The 23,581-nt window shown below is 63.1% G+C and overlaps 1 protein-coding gene across 1 annotated transcript; it reads left to right on the plus strand.

Moving 5' to 3' along the window:
- The first annotated feature begins 809 nt into the window (after window positions 1–809).
- CPZ (carboxypeptidase Z) lies at window positions 810–22,818 on the plus strand. Its single transcript, XM_040237638.1, has 11 exons — window positions 810–949; window positions 5,590–5,622; window positions 6,732–7,106; window positions 9,269–9,481; window positions 11,487–11,683; window positions 12,207–12,368; window positions 12,677–12,835; window positions 16,581–16,716; window positions 18,449–18,588; window positions 21,614–21,713; window positions 22,369–22,818. The coding sequence occupies exons 1-11, from the start codon at window positions 865–867 to the stop codon at window positions 22,701–22,703; spliced, it is 1,935 nt and encodes a 644-aa protein (XP_040093572.1). The 5' UTR covers window positions 810–864; the 3' UTR covers window positions 22,704–22,818.
- Window positions 22,819–23,581: the final 763 nt, after the last annotated feature.

Raw genomic sequence — 23,581 nt, forward strand, 5'->3', positions numbered from 1 at the left:
AGGGCCGAGGCCCTGGGGCCCCCTCCTCCCAGGCCCCTCAGGCCTCCTGCCCAGACGGGGCTCCGGGTGATGCAGGCAGGAGACGGCTGGGAGGGGAAGGGGGTGGGAAGGGGCTGTCTCACAGCCCCAGGTCCAGATAGGCGTTTGCACTCCAACACCCTTGAGCTGGGGTGTCTGTGCTGGGCTCCCTGCATCTGGGGTGTGTGTGGCTGGTGGAGACACCCTGGGGAACCTGTATGCCACCACCTGGATGTCCACTGGCTGCCTTAAGGCGCCCAGCTGGGACTGCCACGTTTCATTGCGGACCGTTTGACACCCTGGAAACGGGGTGTCAGACCCCCGCCGAGGTCCTGCGGGGAGAGGACTTCTCCGCAGGGTGCAGGCTCAGAGGTGGGGCAGGGGGCGCCCAAGGTCATGGAAGAGACCCTTCAGGTGCATCCTCCAGCCTGCGACAGGGTGACAGGGTGGGAGGAGCGCACACTCCATCACTCCTCTGCTGGGACCCAGGCCCGGAGCTGGGGGTAGCCGGCCTTTCCCCCCTACCCCCACCCCGCGCCAGTCGGGTCCAAGGCAGGCCGGGCCCCGTCTCCTCGGCTCCTCCTCGGTCCAGGAATCGGGGCTAGCAGGCAGCATTAGCGGGGGACCCGGAGGTCAGGTGGGAGGCGGAACCCAGCCCCAAGGGGGGCTCTTACCCCTGGGGGCGGAGCGGCGGCCTCCGGAAGCGGGCGCGCTCACGGCTCCGCGCGGTTCCTGGCGCGGCCGCTGTAACCCGACTCCGCGCCCGCGGGGGGCGGGAGCCGAGCGGCGCTGCGCCCCGGCCCGAGTGCCACATCACTCGCCCGGCCGCCCTGCCCGCCGCCCACCATGCGGCCCCCGCCGCCGCTGCTCCTCACCATGCTGGTCCTCGCCGCCGCCCGGCCCGGGTGCGAGCCCGCCTGGGACCCCGAGGGTAAGGCGGGACCGCCCGGCCCTGGGGGTGGAACTGGGCAACCCCGGAACCGCCAACTTTCCCCCGCGTGACCCGGGGCTCCAGAGAACGTCCCCCAAATGGGCACCCTGTGAACCCTGGACCTGGGGGTCTGCTCCGGAGGGGGCGCCTGACTCGCTGAGCGCATCCAGGCTGGGACCCCGGGGTGGAGCACACAGGCAGGTTGGGGGTCAGCAGAGGTGACCAGCTCTCAGCACCCAGGGCTCCGTCCAGCAGGGGCTGCTTCTCGATCTGGGCACCGCCAGCCCGGGGCGGGGGGGGGGTGCCCTGCAGAGGTGGGGTCCTAAGGAGCAGGTGCCAGGACTTTGCAGGAAGAGAGGGCATCCAAGGTCCCCGGTCCTTCCAGGAAGGGGGTGGCCTCTGGACCCCGCTGCAGATTCTTGAACCCTCCCTCCCAACTCCGTGATGTGGACAACAGCGTCTCCGGAAGCGGGTGCAGAGGGCCAGGGAGCGGGTGCGGTCCCTGCTGGGGAAAGGGGGTGCTCCTGGAGGATTCTGGGGGCAGGGGACGGCGGGACTCAGGGAGCGTCCAGGGGCTGCGCGCCTGGGAGGGTGATGGGAGGCACCTGAGAAGGGGGGCCAACTGGGGCCTGGGCTGTGGTCCTACCCACACCTCTGGGTGGGCCTCAGTTTCCCTTCACATTGAAAGGTGAGGGTGCGTCTGGTCCGCCGCCCTCAGAGTCCTTAGCAGCAGACACCTGTGACCCGGACCACGGCAGGCGGGAGGGGGGGGGGTCCCTCCCACACTAGGGTCTGGACGTGTTGGATTCTGAGTCTCTCAAGCACCGGAGGTTTGTGGACACCTGAGAACTTGCCTACAAGTAGGTTGTGCCAGGAGCAAAGGGCCCCTGCAGTTGGCCGAGCCCATCTCTCCCTCTCCTCCTCTCTCAGCTCAGGTTGAATTTTCTCTCCACCTCTGCCCCACCTTCCCCTCTTTCCTCCCCCACTTTCTACAGAAAGGCCCGGGGCCGGGCAGTGTGTCTGGGTGTCTGAGTGTGTGCCCATACCTGTGTGCACACGTGGGATGCAGAAGGTCATGCAGAGGGTGTCACGGATGGAGCCTCCCCCAAGACCCCAGGCAGTGTCCACTATTATAAGCTTGTCAAGGAGCACAGACCCCCTTCTCCAGGAAGCTCTCCCTGACCTGCCCTTTTCCCAGGGAGAAGTGCAGACCCTCCTCTGGACCCAGGCTGCCCCTTCCTCACCTGGAGGCTTGGGCAGGGAGGGTCTCTGTCTTCCCCTCTGAGGCATCAGTGCCTCTTTGTAGAATAATTCCTTTTTCCGGTGGGATCTCCTTGTGAGCATGTGTGGTCCGTGGAACCCCAGTGCCTTTTCCAGACCACACAGTGACGAGGGCAGGGCCGGGCAGCTTGACTCCGGGCTGCTGTGTCCAGGACTGTCCTTGTCCTTCCTGTCTTACTGTCCTGGGGATCAGAGCAAGCAGGCCTAGACCCTCCCCCCTGCCTGTCCCTTGCTTTCTTATCAGCAGCCTGGAATTTGAGGCAGTTTCCATGCTTTGAGGGGCCACGCAGGTCTGGGTTCAAATCCTGAATTCCCTGGACCACTGTGTGTCTTTGGGTAGTGGGCTGACCTCTCTGACCTCATTCTGTTATTGTTCCCCATCTAAGACACCCCGACCCCCGGCAGTCTTGCTCCCTTGGTTGAAGACACGCTGACACCTTGTGGTCAAGAGGTGTAATGGTCACGTGTGGACTGCTCAAGAGCAGCCTTTGGACCAGCGCTGTCCAACACGCTAATGCCAACCCCCGAAACATCGCCTAACATTTCCCAGAAGCTACTCGAAAGAGATAGTGAGAAATGGGTGAAATTAAACTTAAGAGCAAATCTTATTTAACCTGATATATATACAATATTGGGGCTTCGCAGTTGGTGCTAGTGGTAAAGAACCCGTCTGCCAAGGCAGGAGAGGCAAGAGGCTTGGGTTCAATCCCTGGGTCCGGAAGGTCCCCTGGAGGAGGGCACGGCAACCCACTCCAGTGTTCTCGCCTGGAGAATCCCATGCACAGAGGAGCCTGGCGGCCTGCAGCCCCTGGGGCCGCAGAGAGTCGGACACGACTGAGGTGACTTAGCAGCTTAGCTGCAAGCTGGTACTTTACACCTGAAGCACACGTCCGTTTCGAGTCGCAGCCTTTCAGGTGCTCAGTGCCCGCGTGTGGCTGGTGGGCACCACCCTGGACGGTGTGTCCTCTCGACCCCACCCCAGCCCGAGCTCCCCGAAGGCCCCCACTGGGGCTGGCTTGTTGTTTTGTGTCCCCCAGAGATATGTTGAAGTCCTAGGCGCCCCCCCCATACCTCTGCCTGTGGCTTGATTGGGACCCGGGGCCGTTGCAGATTTGGCTGCGTTAGGGGGAAGGTGCACTGACTCAGGCTGGGCTCTGAATCCCCTGACTGGTGTCCTTGGAAGAAGGTGGGAATTTGGGCACAGCACACCGGAAGGAACACGGGGTCACAGAGGCAGGGATTGGGGTGATGTGGCCACAGCTGAGGGTTGCTGGGGGCCCAGGAGGCCTCTTCCCCGAGCCTGCAGAGGGGTGTGGCCTGCCAGCAGCTTGATTTTGGGCATCTGGCCTTCAGAACCGGGAGAGGATCAAGGCCTGTTCCACCAACCCGTGGGTCTTTGTTACAGCCCTCCGGGGAGGTGAGTCCACCGTCTCTCTCTTGCTCCTGGTAGCCACGCTGGCAGCATTGGTGCACATCCGCAGATGCTGCCCTCCTGTCCATCGCAACGGGCACTGCAGTCTTGTGGGCGGGTCACAAGGGGCCAGGCCCCCTTCTTCCTGTGCGCCCCCGAGCCACTCTGTGTTGGGCCCTCCCTAGACCCTGCCGTCAGCACCAGCTCGTGGGGCCCTCCAGCAACAATGGTGCTAAGTTGCCCAGTCGTGTCCATCTCTTTGTGACCCCATGGACTGTAGCCCTCCAGGCTCCCCTGTCCATGGGATTCTCCAGGCACGAATCCTGGAGTGGGTTGCCGTTTCCTCCTCCGAGGGATCTGCCCGACCCAGGGGCGGGACCCGTGCCTCTCACGGCTCCGCGCTGGCGGGCGGATTCTTTACCACTAGCGCCACCTGGGAGCAACAGTGGGCACTACTGCCCCATTTTACAGACAGGGAAACCGAGGCCCAGAACCTCAGCTTTCTCATCGTGACTTGGGGACGCTTGGAGCCATGTGCAACCAGGAGGGATCCGCTTGTCAAATCCACTCAAGTCCAGGCAGCTGAGTGGGTCTGATGCTTAGAAGGAGCTGGCATGGGGGTAACTGCTGTGTTCCGGCCTCCTCCGCCCGCATTTTCCTGAGGCCAGCCAAGGCCCCAGGGCCAGTGGGAGTTCTGCTCACCAAGTCTGAGTGCATCTTCAGCTCTGCTCTGCCCTGCTCGGCTCTGGGCCAGCACGTGGCAGGCACAGGCTTGGCACTGGGACACAGATGTGGGGAGGAAGGGGCCTTGGCGGGAGCCACTGGGCTCCTAAGCTGACAGGTGTGGCGTTGCACGGGTCGGTGAGTGTGAGCGCTGGGCAGGGATGCTCCTGGGGGCGGGGGGGTCCTGCTCCGACGGAATCTGTTCGTCTGTTCTCCGAACACAGATGGGCAGTTAGTGCAGCGTCCAAGCAGAGACTGGCGCGGTTCCCCACCCTTCCTTTGGTTCCACATTTTGGTTCGTCATCACACCTCCTCGTGCTGCAGAGGGCAGTGGGCACAACCTGTCAATGGCTCAGACCGGAAAGGCCTGGAGTCGGGTGATGGGGTCAGGTGGTGGGAGTCGGCACGTGCTTGGAAATTGCCAGTGCGCAGGGCAGGGTGGCGGGCAGCTGCAGCCCTCTCTGTTATGTCGAGGGGCAGCCCTGTTGCCTGGATGCTTCAGGAAAATTATCCTCCTGCCCCTTACGTTGCCCGAGTGGTCCCAGCCGGCTGGGACACCGGGAGTCCTTGGCGAGAGGGTGCCTTGAATGTCTCCTTCCTGTGACAGCTTAGGGAGCTGGTCCGCGGGGGTCAGGGGCTGTGGCTGCCCTGTCCTCGATGGGGGTACTGTGTGTACAGGGGGCTGCTAGCTAGCCTAACAGGACCCCCCACCCGTACCTCCTGCTGAGGGGCTCACGTGTGCTCAGATAGGCTTCCGTGACCCTGGGCTGTAAGGTAAATCCCTAGAAGCAGCCTCCATCCTTGTCAGACTGTGGTCCGGGCCTGGGTTCCAGATGAAGATCTGGGGTTAGGACGTGTCCCCTCTGGTCCCAGCTCTCTGCTCTGCCTGTCTCCCCCCTGCCCCCGCCCAGCACCCACTTCCTGATTTCTTGTTTCCTGCGCTTCCATCCCCGAGCCAGAGCTGGACTCGGCCACAGTGGAGGTGTCCACACCGTGGTGATCGGCTGGCACTCCGAGTCAGTGCCCTGCCTCCTGTTAGGGGAGCTCTGTGACTTGAGACTCAGTCTTCCTTCCCGGGGAAAGGGGCTCTCGGCCACGTGGACGTCAGAGGGCGGCTGTGGTGGGGAGGGCGGGAGGGGCTGGGGGACCGTCCCTGTGAGGAGCAGCGGGATCTGGGGACGGGCAGGGGTCCCCACCCTGACGATGTCGCCCTCTCTCTCTGCAGGTGGATGCCCCGGGTCTGCAGCTGCAGACAGCGGTATGTACCTGGACCGCCCGGTTTTGTTTTGTGGGAGTGAACGCAGGGCCTCCACACTGTCAAGCCTTTTAGGGGGAGGAACCCGGGGTTCTGCAGTGGGTGATGAGTAAGAGGGCCCATCGATCAAATCCAGACCTAATTAAAAGAGCTAGGAATCAGGCAAAACAGGAGAGGGAGGCCCCTCCCTCTGTGCAGCTGGGCTCCCACCCCTGGCTCTGCCCTGGGCTCCTGCGGGGGTCTCTTCCATCCCTCCCTCCCCGCGGCCCCATAGGCGGGCTTGAGGAGGTCTGGGGTCTGACTTGACGTGCCTGTGTGCCGTGCTGGCTGGCTCTGCACCCTGGGTGTTCTCGGCACCTGCTGAGTCCGGGGCTGGGACGAGGCCTTCCCCACCTGGCCCCGAGTTCCTGTCTCTAAAGTGAGGAAGGGAGCACTGAACTCCTGGGGGTGATGCTGGAGAGGACGTGGATCTGGCGTATCAGAGGTGCTCAGAGCAGGCATTTCTTCAAGGCTCCTCCTGCCAGATTCGGGCATTGGGGTATTCCGGGCCGAAGGACTGGACTTTTTTTTAAGTGAAAGTCGCTCAGTTGTGCCCTACTCTCTGCGACCCCATGGACTATGCAGTCCTTGGAATTCTCCAGGCCCGAACACTGGAGTGAGTAGCCTTTCCCTTCTCCAGGGACTCTTCCCAACCCAGAAATAGAACCCAGGTCTCCAGCATTGCAGGCGGATTCTTTACCAGCTGAGCCACAGGGAAGCTGGTAAAGAATTATTTTTTTCTTTTTAAGTAAGACAATATTTTCGCCAAACAGAAGTCAACCAAATGCCTTAACGAGGCAACCCCTTGGCTGGGCTGGCTTTCCTGGGCCCAGTCTGCGGATGTGGAAGCTGAGACCCAGGGCAGCCTGCCAGGCCCTCTCACAGGTCAGCCCAGGGGCCATCTCTGGTCCTCCCAATGGCCCTGGCTCCCTCCGCCATGGGTCTTGTCCGGGCCTCTCCGTGCCGCCCATTCCTGCGGGCTCTGGTCCTGAGTCGGTCAGCTCGGGCAGAGCAGCACGTCCTGGGGGGGTCATCGTGGGAGGGTGACCCCACCGTCTGTCCCCACCCCGCAGCCATGTGTGTGGACCTGCAGCTGCAGACCTGCAGCGACGTCACCTACAACCGGACGGCCTTCCCCACGCTGCTGCAGCACCGGACCCGGGCGGCCGTGGAGTCCAGCTCCGAGTACGTCCTGCTGAGCGTGCTGCACCACCTCCTGGAGGGCCAGTGCAACCCCGACCTGCGCCTGCTGGGCTGCGCCGTGCTGGCCCCGCGCTGCGACGGCGGCCGTGTACGGAGACCCTGCCGCCACGTCTGCGGGGCGCTGCGCGAGGCCTGCCAGCCCGCCTTCGACGCCATCGACATGGCCTGGCCCTACTTCCTCGACTGCAGCCGCTACTTTTCGGGCCCGGAGGAAGGCTGCTACGACCCTCTGGAGAAGCTGCGAGGTGGGTTCCGGGGGGCCCCGCGGTGGTGAGCGGCTGGATGACTGGGTGGGTGGACAGGACACGCATCGGGCGGGCAGGGCCTCTGCCAAGGCGGAGGCCCTGGCTGCAGGGGCCAGGCGGGGAGGGCAGAGGGTGGGGGCCTGAGTCCTGGATGGCACTCCTCCTGCCCATCAGAGAACTGCAGGGCGCTGGTGTGGGGGAGCCTGTCTCTCTTGGGGCCTGCCTGGCAAATCCTGTGATCACCTGTGGCCGTTCCTGAAAGGTCACACGTGGGATATTGACTGGAGCGGCAGCCAGACGCCTCACAGTGGGGTCCTTGGAACCCCGTGGGCTCAGGGAAGCCACCCGGAGGGGCTGCGGAGACGGGCTTTGGTTTCTCAAACAGACAAATGAGTGGAGCTGGAATGGGCAGCCCCGGGTGGTAGTGAGCCCCCCATCTCAGGGGGCGTGCAAAGGGCTTCTGGGGGCCATGTGGCTGTGATGTGGGGCAATGGGCGACGAGTCCCTCTGCAGGCCTCCCTGACCCCCAGCTGGGCTTCCAGAGTGAGTGAGACGGATGGCCCCAGTGGCATGGGGCCCTTGGTGGCCCATGGGGAGAGCCCTCTGCGCTGGCCTAGACCACAGCCCCCGCATTACACGTGGCTCCTGAGAGCTGGGAACGTGGTTCAGGTGACTGGAGATTTAAGTTTTGACTTTCCTTGACTGTAATGAATTTGAGCCTAAGTGCAAATAGCCACCCGTGGCCAGTGTGTGTGTGACATCGGTCGGTGCGGGATGGTGGCTTCCGGAATCCCATGTAGTGACGTCACAAAGCTCACAGGGAAGTCCACGTGATCTGGGGTCAAGTGTCACACACGTGTTGTCTCGTTAAGACCCGATAGTGACCCTGAATACGGGTGCAGCCATTTCACAGGTGACCAAGTGGAGGCTCTGGGAAGGCCACCAGCAGCAGGGTGGGAGCTGGTGCGAGCCAGGCCGGCCACTGACGGGTGGGTCGATCAGTCCACGCGCCTGATGGCTCTCAGATGCCCGCTGTGTCCACGGCTCCCAGCTGGGAACCAAGGAGGTGGGGGGTGGCAACCAGGGGCACCTTGGGCTGGCCCCCAGCGAGCCCTGGCTTCCCGCTCTACCAATCACTGGCTGTGCAGAGCTCAGGGCTGATCCTGGAGCTGAATCTGGGAGGGAGATGAGGGTGCCACCTACCTGCAGCTTCTTTGTGACTCAGTGGCCCATGGGCTGCACTTTGCAGGCAGATGGGAGCCGTCCGTGGGGGCAGAGGCGGGAAGTGTGGCTGGGTGGGGGCCAAGAGACAGAGGAAAGAACCCGACATCTCTGTGGGGCCAGGCCCGCCGGCCCCAGGGAAGCCCGCAGAGTGGGCTGGAGGGAGTTTATTTTGGGCCAGTCCGCCACCAAATTGCTGGTTCCGTCTGCTTTCCTCTCCCTCAGAAACCATTTTGAGCAGAAACGAAACCACAAGGCAAGTGAGACGCTTGGGAAAAGCGTCCACTGTTAGTGCCTCTGCCCTCCAAGACCAGCCCGCTGGGACCTGCGTCTTCCCGTGCAGAGACCCCACAGGAGGGGGTCTGGGAGCCCCTGGGCTGGCCTTGGGGTGCTCCTGTGCGCAGGAGGGGCCCGCCAGCTGGTCTGGGGATGGCCGTGATAGACAGCCTGCCTACGCCTGGAAGCCCAGACTGTCTCCTGAGGAAGCTTCGCGAATGTAGGGGCAAAGCATACTTTCTGTCCCCCCGTTCCTCCCTCCTCCCTCCTCCGTCACCGCCGACGCGCGGGGACACAGGGTCACCCGAAGTCAGAAGGCAGCCAGGCCGCGGTTTTCTTTGCGGAGCCTGTGCGTGAGCCTGTTCTGTATTCTGCTGCTCCGTATGTTACGAAATTTCCAAACCAACCCCACACGCCTGTTCTTCACTGACGCCAGGAGCTGCGTTGCTGTGCATGCCTGTCGGGGGCTGTGATTAGCTCTCCATGTCAGGTTTCACAAAGGGAGCTTTAATTACAAACGCAGTCATGTCTGGGGAGACGTCCGAGGGGCCCGTGTGGGTCCCGACATCCCGGGCTCCCCAGGGTGGGGCTGGGGCTGGGCGTGAGGGCAGCGGCAGCCCCAAGCTGACCCCTGGTGCCCGTGTCCACCCCCACCTCGCCCCCAGGAGGCCTGGACATCGAGGAGGCGCTGCCCTCGGGCTACCCGCCCACCTTCATTCAGTTCACCCATCACTCCTACGCCCAGATGGTGCGCGTGCTGAGGCGGACGGCGGCCCGCTGCGCCCACATCTCCAAGACCTACAGCATCGGGCGCAGCTTCGACGGCCGGGACCTGCTGGTCATTGAGTTCTCGAGCCGGCCTGGCCAGCACGAACTGAGTAAGCTGCTGCCGCCGTCGGGCGGTGGGGGGTGAGCGGTCTGGGCTGGGAAAAGGCATTGGCCTGCTTGGCCTTGGGGCACACGAGCAGGTCCTCGGTCCTAATCAAGGGTGGGTGGGGATTTGGGGCATGCTGGGGGCACTGGGGTGCTGGCCACATCCCACCAGGCGTGTGCGCCCACTGTCACAGACACGCTGGGAGTTGGGGAGGAGGCGGCCAGGAGGGTCACGGCCCTGGGGGCTGCAGATGTCTGGGCCTTGAGGTGAGGGGTGTACGGTGACTGCAGCCCCGTCAGGCCTTGTGCATCTCTAGTGGAAAACTTAACTGCATTTTGTTGTTGCAACCTTGCCCTGCTGCACCCGGATGCCAGGCGGGTATGTCGGCGCTGGGTCCTGGCCCCGGCAGCTCCTCTTTTGAGTGGCTTGGTCCACATTCACAGAGCGGCTTCCCATTTATTTAAAGCCCAAGTCCATTTCAGCTCCTAAGAGGCTATGTCCTGTTTCTAGCTGGGGCCCCACGTGGGGAGCCCTGGATCTCACTGTCCCTGCAGCCGCGCTCTTGCAGGGCTCAGCGGCGGTCAGGCCCTGCCCCAGTCCTGGTTCACCTGCTATGACGGGGAAGGCCCTTCCGGCCTTTAGCACAGATGCTGGAAAAAATGACTGTGAAGCAATGTCAGGGGCAGGTCAAGGAAAAGGCGCTGGGCTCCGGGGGTGGGGCGTGGGGGTCTGGCCCCAGAACCCCGATGTTCTGGCAAAGACTCGACGCCCTGGCTGGACAACCTGTTTCTGGGATGTCGAGGCGAAGATGAACACCAGCCCGGCTCCGGGGCACCGAGAGCATCTGGGCACAGGGTCCCAGGCCTTCTCCTCGGCCCCTCAGCTCGTCTGTGCCCGAGACCCTGCGAGTCAGACAGGACTGGTCTGGAAATAGTCCCATCTGGCCTTGGTCCTTACCAAGTAGTCAAACGGCTCTCGTCTTGGTGAAGTGCCTCCGGCCCCCTTTGCTGGTCTAGCTGCGCTCAGCCTGGCTTCCATCCAGGTTCAGCATGGACCTCATGGGCCCAGAGCCCCGTCTCCCATCGGGGGTCGGAGGTCATCAAGCCTCGCCCCTGCCTCCAAGGCCCACCTTGCCCGGCTCCCCCTCCTGCTCTGGGCTGAAGGCGGGACTCCCGCTTTCAGGTTGACTGGGCGCATCTGTGGAACAACGGGGCGGGCAGTGTCCTCTGTGAAGGGCCACTGGTGGTGACTGCTGTGACAGCCTCAGGGGCATCTGTGCGCTGGGACTGTGGGAGGGACAGGGCTACACACAGCCTGGGAGGGAGATGCCGTTTTCCATGTGAGCAGTGCGGGGCTCAGAGAGGAGAGGCAACTCATCCAGGGTCCACGTTAGCAAGACCGCTGGGCTCCTGGTCCACTCTTGCACGCATCCACCCATCCGTGTAGCCACCCATTCTTCCATCCGTGTATCCTTCCAGCCACCTTCATTCCTTCTTTCCTTCCTTTCTTCCATGCTTCTCTCTTTCTTCATTGCTTCCCTCCTTCCGCCTAGCGATCCTTCCACCCACTCATCTCCCCTCCATCCAGGCCTTCACCCATCCACGCATCCTTCCGTCTGCCTTCCTTCTACCTACCCACCCACTCATCCCTCCATCTATCCATCCGTTCATTCGAGGGCCACCTGTCTTCCCGTCTAAGCACCAGTATCCACTTCCTCCACCGCACAAGCACGAGGAGTGGCCGTGAATGAAATTCACACAGACCAACGACAACGTAGAGGATTATTGATCAGTTATCGATCCATCACGCTGGTATTTAAGGCTCTACATCACTGATGAGCTCAGCGAAAGTGGTGGCCTTGATGGGACCTCGTTAATCACAGAGACACTTGGGCCAGAACAAGCATGAATAGGGTCCATAACAACAGGCTGCCCTTGCCATGCGGGCCCTCAAGTTTCCGGGGACCCCTGGAGACGACCCCCCAGGTCACTGTATCCCCCCCCACACAGTGGAGCCGGAGGTGAAGCTCATCGGCAACATCCATGGGAACGAGGTGGCGGGCCGCGAGATGCTCATCTACCTGGCCCAGTACCTGTGCTCCGAGTACCTGCTGGGCAACCCCCGAATCCAGCGCCTGCTCAACACCACCCGCATCCACCTGCTGCCCTCCATGAACCCCGACGGGTACGAGGTGGCGGCCGCAGAGGTAAGCGCCCACGCCGGCCCCGCAGCCGCCGCCTTCCACGTGCCCCATCCGTTCACCCACTAGCGGTTGTGGAGGGTCTGGGCACCTGCCACCCTGGGTAATCGGGAGTCAGGGGGCATCCACACAGGCAAAGCCCTGCTTGGCATGGGGACCGGTGCTGGTAATTCTGTGGTGGCTTAAAAGGTGATATGCCCCGTAGAAACAGGATGAAACAGGGGTGGGTGGGAGGAGCCAGGAGTGGAGGGCCTCTTGGAGGATGTGACTGAGCAAGGCCTTGAAGGGGTGGGCAGCAAGCCATGCATTCTTGACGTGAGGCACAGGCAGGGCACAGCCGGCCGGCGCGGGGCCTGAGGTTGGAGGGTCAGCCGGGAGGTCAGGGAGGTGGCAGACAAGCTCCAGAGTTCATCTCATGAAACCAGAGAGAACCCCGCCCACCATGACTCTCAGCCCAGCCTTGCGCCTCCCCCCAGGGGGATCAGGGTGGGCGTGCTGATCCCTGGCTGGGGGCCGTCCTGGGGTTCAGGGTGCCGGCTACAACGGGTGGACCAGCGGCAGGCAGAACGCGCAAAACCTGGACCTGAACCGGAACTTCCCTGACCTGACGTCCGAGTACTACCGCCTGGCCTCCATGCGCGGCGTGCGAAGCGACCACATTGCCATCCCCCAGCACTACTGGTGGGGTAAGGTAGGAGCCCGCTGCCGCACCCAAGGGTCTCTGGTTATTCCAGGACGCTTGGGGGGTCCTGCCCCTACTGAAAGCTCCCAGAGCCTGGCAGGTGCCTGGTGGCGGTGTGTGGGAGGGCTGCCTGGAGGAGGTGGCGTCCACAGGAGATGGGGGAGGAGAGTTCAAGGCCCAGGATGGGCACTCGGGAGCAGCTGGTGGGGTGGGGCCGGGGCGGAATCCTAAAGCTTGGGCGTGGGGCTGAGTGATCGGTGGGGATGCGCCTGGCCCTGAGGACCGTCTCCTCCTCCCCCCCGACCCACCCTGGATAGGTGGCCCCTGAGACGAAGGCAATAATGAAGTGGATGCGAACCATTCCCTTCGTGCTCTCGGCCAGCCTCCACGGGGGCGACCTGGTGGTGTCCTATCCTTTCGACTTCTCCAAGCATCCCCAGGAGGAGAAGATGTTTTCTCCCACGCCCGACGAGAAGGTGAGAGGCTGGGCGGGTTTGCTGTGGGTGGTGCCCTCGGGGGGCCTGAAGTCCTTCGGGTCCTGAAGCGAGTGAAACCTTCCAGCCTTCTGAACCATTTGGAGCCTTCCAGACCCAGCTCCAAACCCCCTCCTCCAGGAAGCCTTCCAGCCAGCTCCCTCCGTCCCTTCTCTGGCCACCCCACCTTCCATCAGTGTCTCCTCTGGGAGCTGCTGGGGTGGGGACCCTGGCTGAGTGCCCTCCCCACACAGGCCACCCCGTGTGTTATATCCCAGGGGAGGGCGCCTCCCCCATTGTGGGCAGGGCGGGCTTGCTAAAGGTCAGGCCCTTCCCTGGTGACTCAGCTGGTAAAGAATCTGCCTGCAGTGTGGGAGACCTGGGTTCCATCCCTGGGTTGGGAAGATCCCCTGGAGAAAGGAATGGCTCCCCACTCCAGTATTCTGGCCTGGAGAATCCCATGGACAGTCCTCAGGGTCGCAAAGAGTCGGACATGACTGAGCGACTTGGTTCACTTCTCAGGTGCCCTGGGAAGCAGTGGGGTCCGACTAGGAGTTCTGGTCACCTGGGCCTGTAGGAGGCCCGTTTCCCCCACTGGTCAGAGCAGCAGGGGATGAGACCCGGGATGCTGGCCGGACCCCTCTCTGGCCACATTCTTCCCTTCTCTGGGGGTACCCCCTGTCCTGACGGACACCAGAGCTAGCCTTCTGGAAGGGCATGGGAGCTGAGCAGACAGAGGCCAGGACAGGGGGTGAGCTTTGCTGGGTCACCCCCTGAGCTGAGCTGCGCATTCTGCCCTGATGACCCCCGGCCCCCAGGGCCGTTTGTGCCCCGCCAGGAGCAGGAGTTTCCCGCCCTCGCAGGAGGGAGCAGCTTGCGGGTCTTTCCGTGACCAGCGCGGGGAGGCTCCAGAAGGTCTGACCGGGTCACTAAGGCCTGGTCACTAAGCGGGCCCTGGAGGCCCAGGCCTGGCCGCTGCCGCCTTCTCAGACCTTCCCCTGGTCCTGGGGCAGGGCAGGGAGCGTGGGGCAGGCCCCGGATGGCAAGTGCCCAGGCCGGTCCCCGTCTTGTGCTGTGGTCCTTCAGGGGTTCCCCCGTCTCACCCAGCCCTCCGAGCGTGCGGCAGGTCTCCCCCCACCGCCGTGAAGAGGACGGGGCCCTGAGCTGCGGGCCCTCGTCTCCGGGGGGAGACAGAGCCAGACTCGGGCAAGGACGAGGAGGTGCAGCCTCGGCCAGGACAGGGGGCTGCCTGGGAGGCCGGGGACAAGCGGGGATGGGGTGTGTGTGTGTCTGTGTGCGTGTGTGGACCGCAGCCTGAGGGTGGACTTTGAGAAGGGCGTCCTCCAGGGCCTGCCACCCCCATGGAGCTGAAGGATCAGATGCGGCTCCCCCAGGCTCCCAGGAGTGAGCTTCAGGGCTGTGGGCAGTGGGAGCTGGGGGCGCCCAGCGGGCATGGGCTGAGCCCGCCTCCTGTAGCGCCGGGGGGCTGCACCATCTGTACGTCACCTCTGTGTCCCCGGTGACTGTCCCTGCCCTCGCTCGTTCTGGTGCCCTCTGCCTCTATTACTCCTCACACCCCCACTCACTCAGCCACCCACCTGGTCACCCACTCACCCATCCACTCACTCGTTAATTCACCCACTCACTCATTTATCCACCCATCCACTCACTCATTTCCTCCCTCCCTCCCTCATTCCCTCACTCACTCACTCACTCACTGACTCCTACAGCCAGCACAGGCCTAGGACCTGGGGAGGTGCTGGCTTCTATGCTTGGAGCTCTGCAAGTGCTCCTGGAGCGGCTGGGTGTCTCCCCTGTGCCTGGCCTGCGCCGGTGTGGCTGTGCCGTCAGAGGGCAGGGTCAGCATCTGGGTGAAGCTGTGTCCTCCAGGCAGCAGGAGCCCCTGGGCAGCAGGCTCAGACTCTCTGGCTCTCAGGGGCAGATGCATGAAGATGCCTCGAGGGGGGAAGTTCACCTCAACGAGTCCCCACAGAGTCAGAACACCGAGCGCCTTCCCCACCAGCCATCAGTCACCGATCGATCATCCTTCAGACCTGCAGCCAGCGGTGGTCTCTGTGGAAACCAGGGTCCCAGGAGAGGCTTGGGGAGTCGGGGAGCAGGAGGAGGGCCTGAGCAGGGTGTCCAAGCCACACCCCCAGACTTCCATGGTGCCCGGTGGATGAGGGCCAGTGCCCTAGGGCAGCATTCAAGGCTCCTAGGCCAGCCAGGGCTGCTTGCCTCGCCCCTCTCTGCCAAAATCCTGCTCCCAGCCCGGCTCCAGCTCCGTCCTGCCGTCCAGGCCCTCTCCGGCCCAGCCCATCCCTCAGTGGGAAGGAGCTAGTTTATGCAGGTCCCTGGCTGGCTGGCCCTTCTCTGACCCTGGCCCATGCTCCTGGGCTGCAGCCAGTCCACATCTGCCCCTCCGAGCAGCCCACCGAACTCCACCTTGTTTCTCTGGGAGTGGTCATGATCCCTGTGTCTTCCCCACCCACCCACACTTGGCACCTGGGCAGAGCTCCTGCCGCCAGGGCAGGCCTGATTCCAGCCAGCCTGGGGCTCAAGCACCCTGGAGTGGTGGGGACTTTCTCTGCTCTCCTGAGGGGCTGACTGACGGGACAGGAGGCGGCCCCAGGGCAGGATGGAGAGAGACCAGGAGGGAGGATCTTGGGGTGCAGACCTTGGAGAAGGGCTGGCCTAACCTTCTAGGCCCAACCAGCCTAGGTCCCACTCTTCAGATGGGTAGTAGGTACCAGAGAGGTGGGGGCCCAGGCAGAGTTCCAGAAACAACCCCGTCAGCACCTGGATGCCTGCCCGAAATGGCTGATGCTGACCACAGGTGGTAGCGGCTGCTGGCAGGATAGCAGTCCTTGACTGCTGACCTTGGTGACTGCAGGACACTCATGGGCTTGTATTTGGGGACTTGGGCTGTGTTTGTGGGAACAAGTTGAAACTGCAGCCTTACCCCGAGAAACTGGACGCATCCTTCTCCAAACCCCAGGCCCTGGGTCTGAGTCGTCAGGAGAGACCTCACTCTGGCCTGGAGCAGCCACTCATTGCTGACTCCACCTGTCCACCTCCCCTTTTCTTAAAGAAGGGTCCTCCTGCAGGGACACACTTCTTCTGGGGCCCAGGGGCCCTGAACAGGCCCAGGGCAGGCGCACCCCTCATCCATCTGGCCCTTGCTTGGAGCCTTCACCCTGGGTCAGACCTGTGTCCGGTCCTGGGACACACAGGTGACTGTGTCCAGTCTGGGAGGAGGACCTGGGGCCTGCAGGGGTGAGGGCTGTCATGAGGGCGGGTGGGCTCCTGCAGCGGCTGGTGTCCCCTGGGGACATGAAGTGGTGAATACCGTAGACGTTCACGTGAGAGGTGAAGGCGGTAAAAATGGGACCATCCCAGCGCCACCCCCGACCTGTTTCCCCCTAAGGCCTGCCCTCCGCACAATAGCAAGAAATGCTTCATGCCGACCTACCTCCGGAACGCCCCCTTCCCGAGGGGAAGCCCACGCTCCCTAGCCAGGGGTGCAGGGCTCCGTGACGTGCCATATAGCCACCTCCGGTCCTTTGCACCTGCTGGGCCCCCGCTGCTGTAAGGACACTGCCCCGCTCCCACCTGAGCTGCAGGCGTTCCCTGCGGCAGTCCCGCCCACAGGAGGCACCTCCTGCCTCACCCTCTGCCCCCAGCTCAGAGGGTGTCCAGCAGGGCGCCGACCACAGCCCTCGCGGTGACCTCTCCGCCTCCCTTCCAGATGTTCAAGTTGCTGGCCCGAGCCTACGCCGACGTGCACCCTATGATGATGGACAGGTCGGAGAACAGATGTGGAGGCAACTTCCTGAAGAGGGGCAGCATCATCAACGGGGCGGACTGGTACAGCTTCACCGGAGGTGCGCGGCCGGCAGTGGGGGGCTTGGGAGGGGCCGGGCCCGAGGGGGAGGAGGGGGGGCCTGGGGCAGGCTGGAGCCCGGGGCGGGGGCGGGGCCTTGCGTGGAGGCTGGGCTTGGGGCGGGGCTTTGGTTGGAAGCAGGGTGGGCCGGGGCGGGGCTTGGGGTTGGGCGGGGCATGGTGGGGGACTGGGCGGGCCAGAGTCCGGATGGGGCCTGGGGTAGGACGGGGGCGGGGCCCGGGGCTGGGCAAGGGCGCAGCTGGGCTGGGGAAGGGCTAGGCTCCGGGTCGGGGCTGGACTGGGGTTGGAGAGAGGGAAAGTTCCTATATCCGGGAAGGGCTAGACTTCCTGTTGCCTTCTCTGCGGTTTATTTAATGGTCACTTACCATCTCATGATCCCTCCCATGACCAGTTCACCTTTTGGGGGTTTTGTAGGGTTGCCTGATGGAGTACAGGATTGTCAGTGAAGCTGGAGTTTTAGAGAAGTGAGGAAGGATGTTGAGTACTATATAAATACTAAGTCCAAACATGTGGGATATTCTTACACTAAAACTATATTCATTATTTCTCTGAAATGCGGGAGCAGATGACTCCTTGTGTCATGGGGGCGCCCGAGGCTGAGCCCACAGGCCTCCATGCGCTGCTGGCCACCCCTCCACGGTGGCACAACCCTGAGTATTCATGTCCCTTGACAGATAAGGAAATTGGACTCAGACAAGGAAAGGGCCAGCTGGAGGGCCTCAGCCCGTGGCAGAGCTGGGACTCACCCTGCCTGTCCCCCGACTTCTCCTGGGAGGTGGACAGGGCGGCCCCTCAGCTCCTTTCCAAAGACATGTTCTCTTCTGCTCAGCGCCTCTCCTGCCCACGGTGGCACATGTGGTCCTTCCCCGGAGGGGGCAGTGCAGCTTCTCTCTCGCCAGGACCCAGACACATGGGTCCCCTGACGCTCGGGGGGAGGGCTTCGAGTCTCAATCATGACCCTTTGGTGGGGTCTGTAAAGTGCTGAGCCTAGGAGAGGTGAGCCAGGCTCCCCACCCCCAGGGCATGAGCTGAGGAGGATTAGGGGCCATGGCCAGGGACAGAGGGGCCATCTATGTGTGGGGGGTGTGGCCTCACTGCGGACTTGAATGGTAACTCAGGAAGGGTGGCTGCTGGCTGCCAAGGCTTGGAGGAGGCCCTGAAGCTCTGAAGGTCCGGACCCCAGAGCTGCCTGGAAGCTTCTGCTGGACAAGACCTCCCAAGCAGTTGGGGTGGAGGGCAGCCTCGGGGGGCGGTGATCAGCCCGTCCTGCTCCAAAGGCTCTTTGGCATGCCAGGCCGGCTGTCAGCCCCCCTGGGCTCGGCTCCCCCAGAGATGGAGGTCGTAGGACCTTCCTCTCTGAATTGTTTTCAAGACTGTCCGGTAAATGGATACTGTTATCAGTGATCACGCGGGGGCAGGGGCACATGTGACCCCCAGCGTGAGCCCAGCTTCTCTGCTGGAGGTGGACTTGCTCCTTACTCCCCAGAAGGCCACACAGGTGGTAGGGAAGTCTGTGGACAGGGGCGCCAGACCACTTGTTCCCCAGCCCAGTTCCCCCTCCCCTGGGACCCTGGGTGGGAGCCGTCTGCCTCCGTCTGTTCGGCTGGGAGGCTGGGATAGGACCGGCCCCTCCCAGTTTTCCAGCCCGGGGCCCCGCGGGAGCCGGTGTTGAGGACCGCTTGCTCAGCTGCCCCCACCCCACCATGCTGCAGGCATGTCCGACTTCAACTACCTGCACAGCAACTGCTTTGAGATCACGGTGGAGCTGGGCTGCGTGAAGTTCCCCCCGGAGGAGGCCCTCTACACCATCTGGCAGCACAACAAGGAGCCGCTGCTGAACTTCATGGAGATGGTGAGCTCTGGGCGCTGTGCCCTGACCCCACCTGGGAGCTGGCGTGGGGAGGGGGGCCCAGGCCTGGGCCCTGCGGCGCGCGACCCCCTGGGCCAGACTCCGAGTGGCGGGGCTCGGTGTCCACGCGGTCACATAGTTATTCTGCACTTGCTTCTTTGTTAACCATCTGCATTCATGAGTGAAGGCTCACCAGACCTCTCTTCTCCCCTAGGCCCAGCCTCGGGGTGGCTGGGGATGTCAGGGGGGCATACATCAGGGTCCTCAGTGCAGCAGGGGTCTCTGTGAGGGGAGCACAGGGGTCAGTGCAGCCCAGGGAGCCCCTGACCCAGCCTTGGAGGCCAGGTGTCTTCTTGGAGGAAGGAGGTGCCCCGGATGTGTCTTGAAGTGGAAGTAGGGGAGGTCATGCCACGGGACAGGGACCCTCTGGCAGAGGGGATGGCGTGGGGGTGTTTAGACCACCGAGAGTCCCGTGGCCAGAGTGAGGGGTGTGGCCGTGGGAACGGGTGAGCCCTGACTGGGAGCACGGTGCGGGGTCGTCAGGCAGGGCCTGGGTACATCTGCCCCTCAGGCTCCGAGGGGAGGGCACGGGCTGCTGGGGCGGGAGTGGGGCAACAGGACTGAGGGGTGACCCCCTCATCGTGGGCTGAGAGCCTCCAGAAATAAGGGTGCCTTGAGTGCAGGGCCTCAGATAGTGTGTCTAAAGTCACCCCTCACCGGACCCGGAGAACTGAGACTCCCAGTGGTCCAGTGACCGTGTGGGGACCCGATGACGAGGTCTCGCCACCCCTCCCAGCCCTGCCCCAGCCCTCAGGCTCCGCAGCTTGCCCCTCACCCCTCTCAGCCCTGCCCCAGCCCTCAGGCTCCACCGCGTGGCCCCCACCCCTCCCAGGGGATGCTGTTCTGAATAGGGTAACGCTCATGTGAGGGACACGGGAACTCAAAGCGTGATAACGGGGTTTTTTCGAGAAGCCTCTGCTTTTTTCTTTTTCCCAAGCATCTTTAAGAATCATAAAAATGGTGTGTTGCTGCCAGTGAGGAGCAGGTCCAAAGAGAGGAGGATTGCCAGAGGGAGACAGTTGGTGCTCCTGCCCCCAGCCCCAGCCACTCGGCCTCGAATCTGCCACCAGGCCTGGCTGGGAGACGGGGCTGCCGGGTTTTTCAGTTGGAAGAACGAGGGTGCTGGGGAAGGATCGTGCCAGTCGGGAGACTGTGGGCTCCCATCCGGGATCACGGGGGCTCTGATATAGCCAGAGGAGAAGACAGAGAGGGTCAGAGAGTGACTGCGCTGGTCTGATGTCATCGGCCTCTCGAACTCAGATCTGCCTGCCCCAAACCCCAGTTCCGTTGTCGACGCCCCTCCCTTCTGGAAAGATCAGGAACTTCCTCCCATGGGGAGCGAGCAGAGCCTCTGGGCCAGCAGCTGCAGCAGTAGGGAGGGAGCAAAGCCCTGGATGACAACTGGACATTGTCAGCGTGGGGTCCTTCTTGGCGGCTGTGCCAGCGACCTCACTGCTCGGGGCCAGTCAGCATCAATAATGGCTCACGGCCAGGCCTCCTCGCGCGTCCCGCTTTACGGCTGTCTGGTGGAAATGACTTTTAAGGAGCCTTAAATGGGGCTGGGATCGCTCTGTGGATATTGCATGTGAAGGCTCGGGGCATAAAGATTTAATAGCAAGCGCGATACTGCGAATGGCCGGGCAGCCTGTGGCCGAGCCTGGCTGCCCCCAGGATGGTCCCCAGGACAGCTGCCCGAGCCTCCTGATAAGGATCTGTCTGTCATGGCCACTGAGGCCTTTCCGCAAGTGATCCTGACCAGGCCTGAGGGGGTGGTGTCCACCTCCCTCTGGTTGAGGAGGCGCTGGGGGGCGTCTCTCCTCCTCTGCCTGAGAGCTCCACCTGCCTGCTTCTGCAGGATGATGACCGTCCGCCTGAGAGCAGGGACGGACCAAGAGCTTGCTGGAGGTCCTTCTGTGTGTCTGGCCTCTGCTCTCAGGTTAGCGGGCAGGGAAAAGGCAGACGGTGACATCACAGTGAGGTCAGAGCTGGAAGAAGGGAAACCAGGATTGTGGGTTTCCCAAGGAGGTCCCCGATGTGACTGGTCATCAGGGAGGGCTTCCTGGAGGAAGAGGAGTGTGAGCTGTGTCTGGAAAGGGGAGAGGAATAGGTCAGGCGTTGTGAGCAGAGGAAGGGCGAGGTGGAGGCTGGCAGTCCTGGGTGGCCCTGGAGGAGGGAGGTGCAGCCTTCAGGGACAGAGCAGCCCCCAAGCTGAGCTGCCCTTCCCACCTGGCGTCCCAGCCTCCTCTAACAAGAGGAAGATCGACCTCTGGTTGTTTCCAGCCGACGGAGACAGGGCGCTCAGCTTGTGCATTGCACGTCATTTTAGGAGAACTGTGCAGAGGGTCTGGGAGCTGCTTTCTTTGCCAAGTATAAGGCCTCCTGGCCTGATGGTGACGTGTGCGTGAACTTCGGGGCATCTGCTCGGACTCTGCCCATGCTTAGGACCAGCCCACCGAGAGCACGGGGCCGCCCTGCCTCCAGCTCGGCTGTACTAGTTCTTACTCCCCAAGGCGGGCACAGCGACCCTGTTACAGATGGGGAGAGGGGCCGAGATGCCCAGGTGGCTTGCCCAAGGTCAGAGAGCCGGTTGGTGCCTGGCTGGGACTGACACCAGGGTCCCAACCTTCTGGCCCGTGTCCTCCTGCTGTCTCCCTGCTGCCTTTGGGACCCCGGCCCCACCAGCCCTGGTTACCCAGGCAGGGGGCTCAGATGTGTTCACAGGTGGGCATAAGGGGTCTGCCGCTCAGGGCTCAGGAGATGTTGTTGGCCAGACCCCCCGAGCTGGCACTGTGGGCCATTTGCAAACCCGGAATGGGGTTGATTGTTGCTGGGGGAGGACCCCGGCGGTGGGCTCCTCATTGCTCACGCTCACTTCATAGACGAGGGTTTCCCTGGAGACAGGCTGGGTGGGCTGCCGGCCCTCAGGCATGTACGAACCGTATCCTCACCCGGCCCTGGGCCTCCTCAGGTGCACCGGGGCATCAAAGGCATGGTGATGGACAAGTTTGGCAAGCCAGTCAAGAACGCCCGGATCTTAGTCAAGGGCATCCGCCACGACATCACCACTGGTGAGCATCTTCTGGTGACCCTGCTCCATCCGCCCACTGCTGGCCTGGGGGGAGGGGGAGGCTGGGGAGCCCTGGGGGTCTGTGTCCCCCTCGAGCTGTATCTCCTGCAGCGTTGAGCCCAGCGGGGGTGGCGGTAGGGGGATGCATGCAGGCCCTGACTGCTAATGACCATCGATGTGGATTCTGCGTTCCTCAAGAAGCGACTGCTGGGCAAACACCACCGTTATGGAGGGAGCCTGTTGGGTCACATCCCAGAGCTTCTATCCCACTGATCAGCTGTGTGTCTTTGTGGGCTCTGGGTACCCTTAGGGATTTCACAGCTGGTTTGAAAAATACCATACCTTGTGATGTGTGCTCCTGGAGGAAATAGTCCAGAGAAAGGAGGGCTTGTTAATTGTGTGTGTAGTGGGGTGGGGTGGGGTGGGATGGACTGTGAAGGCTTCAGAGAGGAGGTGTGCCTAGGCAGGGCTTTGAGGGATGAATAGGAGTCTGACAGAGGGAGGTGGTGAGAAGGACGTTCCAGGCCTGGACAGAGGCAAGCGCACCCTTGGAGTCTGCTGCCCTGCAGGCGGATGCCCCCTGACCCCCAGCGCCCACCGTCTCAAGGCTGTGTGAGCCCAGCTCTGAGAGCTGTTCTCCTTCCATGCGTCTGCAGCCCCAGATGGTGACTACTGGAGACTGCTGCCCCCTGGGGCCCACATAGTCATCGCTCAAGCCCCCGGCTACTCCAAGGTCATCAAGAAAGTCATCATCCCCTCCCGGATGAAGAGGGCTGGCCGCGTGGACTTCATTCTCCAACCGCTGAGGACTGGACCCCAGAAATTCCTTCCCGGGTCCCGGAGGGGTGGGCTCGGAGGGGAGCCCCAGGAGCCCGACCAGGATCCCCTGGGGGCCCGGAGACAGCCCACGACCGGCGGCAGCAAGCCCTGGTGGTGGTCCTACTTCACGTCGCTGGGCCAGCACCAGCCACGCTGGCTGCTCAAGTACTAGGCGCCCCGGCTCTGCCGGACGCGCAGGCCACGTCGTCTCCTGCTCTTGATCCGTCTTCCAGAGGCGTTCCACGAAGCCGTCTCCGTCTCATTAAAGTGTTTCTCTGCCCCTCCCACCGCGATGATAGGCTCTGTGTGCGCGGCCCAGCGTGGCCGCTGGAAGAGAGAGGCCCGCCTGTCCTGCCTGCCTCTGGGGTCCCGGGCACGGGCTCCTCTGTCCCCTAGGCGGCCGTCCCAGGGTGGCCCTGCCAACCCTTCTGTGCACAGCCCATTCCCAGAAAGGGAGGCCTTGAATCCAGAGGGGTCTCGATGTTATAGACGGAAAGCCAAGGTTCGGCAGGGGGCGTGGTGCCCCGAGGCCACACGGAGAGGGTGAGCTGGGAGCTGAGACTGAGGGTCCTGTGGTTGACTGCTGTGTGTCTGGGAGGATGTGGATGCAGGTGGGAGGTGGGGGGAAGCTGGGGGGCGCCTGGTTGGGGGTCGAGGAGTTGGCTGAGGCCCCAGCAGGTGACAAGGTCATCATAGTCTCCAGGGCAGGTGAGCTGGCAAGAAGCATGGCCCAGCAGTCACCCTCAGAAGCGCCTGACTCCAGGAGGAAGGATCTCCCTCCTGAGCCCCATCCTCATCCTGTGATGAAAGCATCTCAGGGCCCCTCAGGGCCCCCTCTTGGTCCACCTCGGAAGTTCGGTGCATCTGTCCATCCTGGGATCTGTCGGGTGGGGAGTGAGGAAGCCTAACAGAGGAGAGGGGGTGCTAGTCAGCTAGGGCTGCATAGCAAAGCCCCGCAGACCACACGTACTCGTCTCCTGGCCTTGGAGGCTGGGAGGCCAAGTCAGGGTGTCGGCAGGCTCGTTCTGCTCCAGGCCTGTGTCCTTGGTG

This window comes from Oryx dammah, unplaced genomic scaffold, assembly GCF_014754425.2.
Source record: "Oryx dammah isolate SB20612 unplaced genomic scaffold, SCBI_Odam_1.1 HiC_scaffold_3, whole genome shotgun sequence".
In the NCBI taxonomy this organism is placed as follows: domain Eukaryota; kingdom Metazoa; phylum Chordata; class Mammalia; order Artiodactyla; family Bovidae; genus Oryx; species Oryx dammah.